We start from the raw sequence: 7,871 nt of genomic DNA on the forward strand, positions 1-7,871 counted from the left end.
TCAGATGTAAGCTCCGAGCTGCTGCTCCAGTGCCACGCCTTCTTGCTTGCTGCCGTGCTCCCAACCATGATAGTCGTGGACTCTGTCTAGAACTGTAAGCCCCCAAATAAAACTCTTTTTTTTTTTTCCTGCAAGCTGATGTCTCATCACACCAATAGAAAATTAACTAAGCTACCCTCTGAGACTAAATGCTTGCTTGAGGGACAGGCTGTCCCCTCCCTGGGCACCATGCTCTACCCGCCTGCCTGAGCAGTCCCTTTACACAGCCCCTGCCCCACTGCAACGAGAGGCGCTCCTGGCACTTGCACCGTCATCCTTCTTCCCTCCTCCCCACTCCCAGGCAGATTGGTATTATTGCAATTTGTCTCTCAAGGAATTAGAACCTGGAGTTGCACCAGGCATAATACAGCATACCTAAAATCCCAGCATTTGGGAGGTGGAGGATCTTATCAAATTTGAGGCCATCGTGGTCTATGCAAGTTTCAGGTTAGCCAGGGTTACATGGACTATGTCTTTAAATTTGAAAAGGGGGCTGGGGAGATGGCTCAGTGAATAAGCGGCCTGCCACTGAGGCATGAAGAGCTGGATCACCAGGACCGTGTACAAGCCAGATGTAAAGCGCGTGTCTGTAACTCCAGCACTGGGACAGGGTATGGATGGAGACAGGAGAATCCCTGTAACTTACTGCTCAGCCAGCCTAGCAGAGCTCCAGGTTCCATGAGAGACCCTGTCTCCAAAAATAAAGTGGAGAGCAAGACACCCAACATCGACCTTTCTCCTCCACATGCACACATACACATATTTACGAGAGCCTGTATTTAGAACACAGATGGCACCACAAATGCACGAGAGAGAGAGAGAGAGAGAGAGAGAGAGAGAGAGAGAGAGAGAGAAAGTAAAACAAGGCAAAAACTTCAGCACGTCAAGGATGTGGGATCCTGAGAGGACTCATGTTAGCCAGCATCCGTTTACTGCATAGAGTGATGGCCACGGACCAGCAAGATGATTCAGCAAGCAAAGGGACTTGCTGCCAAGCCTGACAGCCTGAGTTTGAACTCCAGAGCCCAAAAGGTGAAGGAGAGAATCAGCTCTCACCAACTGACTTCTTACCTCTACATATGCACTGTGGCATGTGTGCTCACGCACACGCATACACACGCACACACACACACACACACACTGGAAGGCACAAAAATTAATTGCTGTTAACATGCTTGAAGTTCACATAAAGTAAAACAAAGACAGCATCAGCCTGGAAGAGTTGGAGGAAGACACAGCCTTGAAGATGCTGTGATGGAAAGCTACTGTCGGGGAGAGAGGAAGATGTGGCCGCCGCTCAGTGGCTTATCTCCAGCTTCCCAAACAGTTCCGTTGCCAGGCAGTCCAGCTGAGCTGTCAAAATGATATCTCACCCCAATGCCTTCCTAGTGGGCCCCACACCCCAAGGCCCCAAAGGGTCCCCATTACAGATCATCCTTCTGACTACAGGGGAGGGCAGCTTAGGGCAACTCACCTAGTGGAAGCACTAGCAAGGAGACCGTATGCAAGGTCTGGGGTCCGGCGGCTCCCTCCACCACACAACCATACTCTCCTGTGTCCTCCTCCTGCAGGGTTACCATTTCCACCTGCAGGAGCCCCCCACCCATGTCAGTGAGGAATATGCGCTCATTTCCTGGAGCTCTCCGGTCCACCGCTGAGGTCACTAGTGGTTGGCAGCCTTCCTGCAAGAACCGACACCACACCTTGTGAGCCCTCACATCCTGGAGCCGGTAATGGCACTGCACCAGAATGGATGACCCTACCGGTGCCTGTAGCACCTCAGGATGACTGTCAGCTGAGCCTTGGCCTGCGGAAAGAAGAGATATAGGAGTAAGGGTTGGATAGAACCAGGCATGGTTCCTAGCCCACTCTCCGACATAGAGATTTAGGGATCCAGAGTGGGTAGCTGTGACATCTGTGATACTCTCAGCTGGTGAAGGAGGCATGGCTACATCTGCATCTTACCTGCTGTTCCCAGGAGCAGCAGCAGCAGCAACAGGTAGCATCCCATGGCTGGGCAGTCAGTAGGTTCTGAGGGTGACATCCTCTCTAAAACTGCAGGCCCCTGGGGGCAGGAAACATCTGTCCATACAGTCACGTGGGCTCTCCAGCAACCATAGAGGCCAACAGTTACACTGGTAGGAATCTCCAAGGTTGGGGGCAGGAAGCTTCTCTAAGGATTTCTTGGCTCAAGGTTCAGAGTCCATGAGAGACCGGTAGGCAAGTGAGGGAGAGGTTGGAAGAAGGGGGTCTGACACCCCACCAAAGGGAATGAAGAGAAGACCCGGCATCCTGAGGGCAGGAGAGTAAGAGATAACCTTCAGTCTCTTACACACAGATCTGAAGAAAGAGCTGTGAAGGAGGAACTTAAGAGCCGTCCATGTGGCCCGAGGTCATCCGATTCTCAAGTCTTTATGGGTGATTCTCCCATCCTGGCTCTACTCATACGCTTACCACCCCAGCTCCCAGGGGACCCCCCCCCCACTCCCTTACCACAACCTCTTCTCTAGAAACCACTGGACCTGTCTTTGCCTGTGTCCTACCTAGACGCTCTAGGCCCTTTCTTTCAAACCCACCCTCCTCAATTCCAGGAAGCATGATTTTCTTCAGAGGGGACATACCATACTCTTTCCTCTTGCTGTTCTGTATTCACCCATTTACTTGGGGGCACAGATCCTTCCTTTCTTGTATGTTCTTCCTGTTTTCATAACATTTCATTCACGTTGTTCGTCTCTTAATCCATCGGGCCTCTAGGATCTGCTTATTCTTCTTCCATCCCTTTTATGATCTTCAGTTTCCTTTTGGAGATGAGGTCTCATGTAGCCCAGACTAGCCTCAAAGTTGTTATGTAGCTAAGGGTGATCTTGAACTTCTGGTCTGATGACTCTACTTCCCAAGTGCGGGAAATTCAGACTTATTCTCTACCTGGGTTTCTGTACTGCTGGGGATGGAACCTAGGGCTACGTGCACATGAGCGAGCCCTCTACCAACAGAGATATATCCCCAGCTCCTTTCTTTTTTATTTTTTTGTTTTTAAAAGAGATTTATTTACTTTTATTTTATGTGTGTAATTGTTTTGTCTTTATGAGATCAGGAGAAGGTGCTTTATTCCCTGGAACTGGAGTTGCAGATGGTTGTAAAGTGTCATGTGGGTTCTGGGACCTGAGCCTGGGTCCTCTTTGAGACCAGCAAATGCTCTTCACCATTGTGCTATCTCTCTTACCCAATTTTTCTTGACAATTTTAATTTAGAAGTTCTCTTTCTTATTTTTCAAGTGTTATTATTTTTCTGTAAGCAGACTACTTTGATGCCATGAATACTGTGTTGTCCATGAATATTCCACCTCCCTACATGGTCCTGACAGTACGTACAAAGCCCTTATGCTTTGGCATGACTGAGCATTGGATGTCCCTCAGGACTGAGAGAGTGGGAAACACCCAGAGAGACTTGTATCCTTTACTTTCCTTCCGAAGAACATTTATACTGCAGAATAATGATGCATGTGTGGTTCTTTCTCTGTCTCTGCCGCTCTCTAAAGAGGAAGAAGCATCAGTGAGCCAGTGTATTACTGACAAAATCACCCCGAGAAAGGAAAGGTTTATTGGGGTTCACTGTCTTAGGGGATGTGACCTGTTATGACAGTGAAGGCATGGCAGCAGAAGCATGGGCATCTGGCCACACCACGGAAGCAGACAGGAAGCAAAGGCTGATTAAAAGCAGAGCCTATCTGCTGTGACTCCTACAGACAGATTCCATACCCTCTTCCCCGCCAGCACCACCTATGTATTCAAGTACAGGAGCCTGTGAGGGCCATTTCAAAACCCTAGAGCTCACTTGTCTCTTGAACCGAAAGTCGATTTGGGGGTTCTTGAGATTCAGACTCACCGCCTACAGACAAAGCATCTGGCTTCCAGACTGCCCTGGGGGAGGGGGTTGGGCTCTTGGGAACCAGGCAGAACACTCGATAAAATAGTCTGTCTTCAGAACTAGAGCTACGTACATCTAGATAAGAACACATTGCCCCGGTGTGGAAGATGAGGTTCCGAGAACAGCAGCAAGACCTTCTCTTCTCCCTCCCTCAGTCCCTCCCTTCCTCTCTCCCTCTGTCCCTCCTCTCCAATGCCTGTTCCGGTAAGAATGAAGATTTTTTTTGTTTTGTTTTGTTTTTCGAGACAGGGTTTCTTTGTAGACCAGGATGGCCTTGAACTCAGAAATCCACCTGCCTCTGCCTCCCAAGTGCTGGGATTAAAGAGATGTGCCACCACCACCACCCGGCAAATGAAGATATTCTAAAGAGACCCTCATGCCCCTTCTTTCAATTCTCAGACAATGAAGCAGACTGAAGCTCTGGTGCCATCTCTCAGAGGGGGAAACTTTCCCAGGGAGAGGCCTCGAGCACGTATAAGGATTGTCAGATTACCAAGCAAGAGCCTGAATCCTGGGCACTGATGGCGCGCACGATCTTGGCATGACTGTTTCCTTCACACCTCTTGGCCTCTATTCAAACCCAAACCTCATGCTAAGACCCCAAAGGTGGGTGCTGGGGTGATGGCTCAGCAGATAAAGTACTTGCTGTATAAGCACGAAGACTGTAGTTTGGATCCTCAAGAATCCATCTCAACACTGCCATAGGTGTGGTGCCCTACCTGTAAGTCCATCTCCAGAAGACAGAAACAGGAGATGCCCAGCAAGTCTTGGCTAGAGAGACTAGCCATAGCAGGTTTGACTAGAGACCTTGACTTTAATAATAAAGTAGAATGATGTGAAAAATCCATCAAGGATGATTCTCTTCCTTCCTTCCTTCCTTTCTCTCTCTTTCTTTCTTTCTTTCTTTCTTTCTTTCTTTCTTTCTTTCTCTCTCTCTCTCCCTCCCTCCCTCCCTCCCTCCCTCCCTTCCTTCCTTTCTTCCTCTCTTCCCTTCTCTTTCTTCATTGGAACTCTCTATGTACACCAAGCTGGCCTTGAACTCAGAGAACCTTGACCCTCCTGCCTCTGCCTCTCTACTGTAGGCATTAAAGGTATATGCCACCATGTCCAGCAAGGATGACTACTGACATCAGCCTTAGGCCTCCACATGTATGGACAGGCACCCACATCCACATGTAAAACAAAAACATAAAGGCACATGTGTAGGAAGCCGCAGCTTGTGCTGGAAAAATCCGCCATTGCAACATGGCGCTGGCATCCGGTGCTCTTCCTAGTAAACAAGTAAACTGCGCATGTGCTATGGTAAAAGCGCGCCAAAGTCAAAGCCCATCCCACGGCGTTTTGGCGCGCAACGAGTAAGCAGCCAATCAGAGGTGAGCACATCGCTCTAAGGGTATATAAACAGTGCTTTTTCTGGGCCTGGGGTCTTCCACCATTTTGTTTTGGAATAAACGTTTTGCTGCGGAAGGATCCTGATGTCTGTCCGCGTGCGTTCTTGCTGGCAAGACGATTACACACCCGTCACACACATGTGAAAAGATGCCGGCGATAAAGAGCCTGAAGATGGTTTGGGGAGGCCATGGGACCTTTTTGTTCCTTCCTATTCTCAATGTGACCACATTGGGTACTTTTTTCTTTCTCTGCTTTCCCCAATATTCTACTCTTTAATTGGCTTAATCAAGGAACCTGGCTCTGACCTTAGCAACTGAGTCACATGTCTTTCCTCCTTCCCTCCTCCCTTCCCCTTTTCCCTTCCACCTCTTCCTTTCCTTTCTTCCAGAAACAGTCTGTTGATAACTGGAAGTACCTGGGAGCCCACTAGAAATTAAACTGAGCCCAGTAGAAGGAGTGATAGGGTGGCCTGTTGGGAGCCGACTCCTAGCAGAAAGCGGCTATCATCTTTGCAGCCATCTCAGGCCATATACCCTGACAAGAGACTTGCTTTCAACAGCCCACAACAGCTGAGCACACTCTGATAAACATCATGTTTTTCTCACATGCCTTGTTTTGTTGTTTAGTGCCCCCAGCGGCAAGGCACACGTGGTAAAGTGTCTTCAGCTGTGTCCCCCTGCTTGTGCTTATATATACTCTTATATTTCCTTTCAATAAATGAGACTGCAGCAGACTCTGTCTTGTCTCTATTCTTCACGTCTCTTGCCCCTCCATCCCCACTCTCTCTCTTGCTAGACCCTGACCCTTGGACTGGAACAGCAGCTCCGGCCAGGACAGTGGCCCACTGTTCCTGTGTGCTGAGGACGGAGCAAGACCTTCTCCTGTCTTTTGGTTGTTGTTGTTGTTTTTTGTTTTTTTTTGTTTGTTTTTTCAAGACAAGGTTTCTCTGTATAGCCCTGGCTGTCCTGGAACTCACTCTGTAGACCAGGCTGGCCTTGAACTCAGAAATCCATCTGCCTCTGCCTCCCAAGTGCTGGGATTAAAGGCGTGCGCCACCACCGCCCGGCAACTTTCTCCTGTCTTGACAGTGCACATAATCCATTTAAGTAGTCACAGGGGTGTTGTGTGTACCTGGGATGTTTTCATACATTAAACTGAGACCTTCAGATGAATACGGTAGAGTGCTGGACCAGAGGGCCAGGAGGGAGCCTGGCCTCCGAGGAAGCATGATGTGCTGGGTGTTACAGTGAGAAAGCCAGTGTTTGTTGAGGACCTACAATGTACTAGACACCTGGCCAGGGATTTCCATAAATGTTACATCTTCTTACTTTGCAAAAATCCAATGAGGACACAAGATGACTCTGCCGATAAAGCCGCTTGCTGCTAAGACTAACGACTCAAGTCTGATTTTGGGGACCTACGTGGTGGAAAGCTGTAGAGAGAGCATCTTATGTCTGTATGGATGCAGCACCTGTCAATAATAAGTCTGATGGCCTATGACTTAGGCAGGAAATAGGAGGTGGGACATCCAGGAGGCAGAAAGAATTCTGAGATACAGACAGATGGGAGATTTACCAGGAAGATGTGATGGAACAGACACACGGCACCTGAGCACAGCTAACTAGCCATGTAGCAGAACGTAGGTTAAAATAAATGGGGTAATTTAGGTTATGATCTAATAAGAAAAAAAGCCTAGCTATATGGCCAAGGCTATCATAAATGTATTTTGAGTCTTGTTTCTGGGAGCATGGGCTAGAAGGAAGAATGAGGCCTAACATCAACAGAAAGAGGTTAAGCTGTCCTCTGACCTTACAAATACACAATGGTGTCTGTGTAAGCATGTATGGGTGTGTGGGTGTTCATGTGTGCAGGGGGAGGGACATACCTGAGGAGGTCAGAAGAGAATATCAGATTCTCTGGAGCTGGAGTTACAGGCAATTATAAACAGCCTAATGTGTGCTGGGAACTAAACTCAAGTCCTCCATGATAACACCAAGTGCTCTTAACCACTGACCCTTTTCTGGTGTGAATGTCTGGTTCCCAATCGGTGGATTGCAGAGGATATTGCCTCAGATAGTGTTCTTTTGCTGTGAAGAGACACCATGACCAAGGCAATTGTTGTAAAAGGAAGCAGTTTAATGGGGGCTTGCTTACAGTTTAGAGCGTTAGTCCATGACCATCCCAGCAGGAAACAGACAGGTGTGACCCTGGAACAGTAGCTGAGAGCCTTACACCCTCATCAACAGGCGGCCAGTGCGGGGGAATGATTAGCTCACCCGTGTGGGTGTGGGTTCCTGAATCTTGTTGGGCGGTTATGATCCCCAGGACACTGAAGAGACTGGAGCACGGGCATCTTGACTGAGTTCACTCCGTGAACGGCACCGGCTGAGCACTGCGAGGCCCCACTCAGCGTGAGGAGTTCTCACCCAGTCTGAAGTTCCGTGGGGGGCACTGGGCTCTTTAAGTGGACCCGGAGGCCAATCTCCATTCTTGATCCCCCAGATGCCGCTGGG

General features: G+C 49.0%; 1 protein-coding gene across 3 annotated transcripts in view; it reads right to left on the bottom strand.

The window, feature by feature from the left end:
• Positions 1-2,050, bottom strand: part of Treml1 (triggering receptor expressed on myeloid cells like 1) — a 5,172-nt gene extending 3,122 nt beyond the window's left edge. For all 3 annotated transcript variants that reach the window (XM_028766732.1, XM_028766734.1, XM_028766733.1), the window contains exons 1-2: positions 2,005-2,050; positions 1,514-1,846 (exon numbers count right to left, since the gene is read on the bottom strand). In XM_028766732.1, coding sequence (XP_028622565.1) covers positions 1,514-1,846; positions 2,005-2,050 — 379 coding nt within the window. The remainder of the gene's footprint in view (positions 1-1,513; positions 1,847-2,004) is intronic.
• Positions 2,051-7,871: the final 5,821 nt, after the last annotated feature.

The sequence above is a fragment of the Grammomys surdaster genome, unplaced genomic scaffold (assembly GCF_004785775.1).
Source record: "Grammomys surdaster isolate TR1022 unplaced genomic scaffold, NIH_TR_1.0 169, whole genome shotgun sequence".
Taxonomy (NCBI): Eukaryota; Metazoa; Chordata; class Mammalia; order Rodentia; family Muridae; genus Grammomys; species Grammomys surdaster.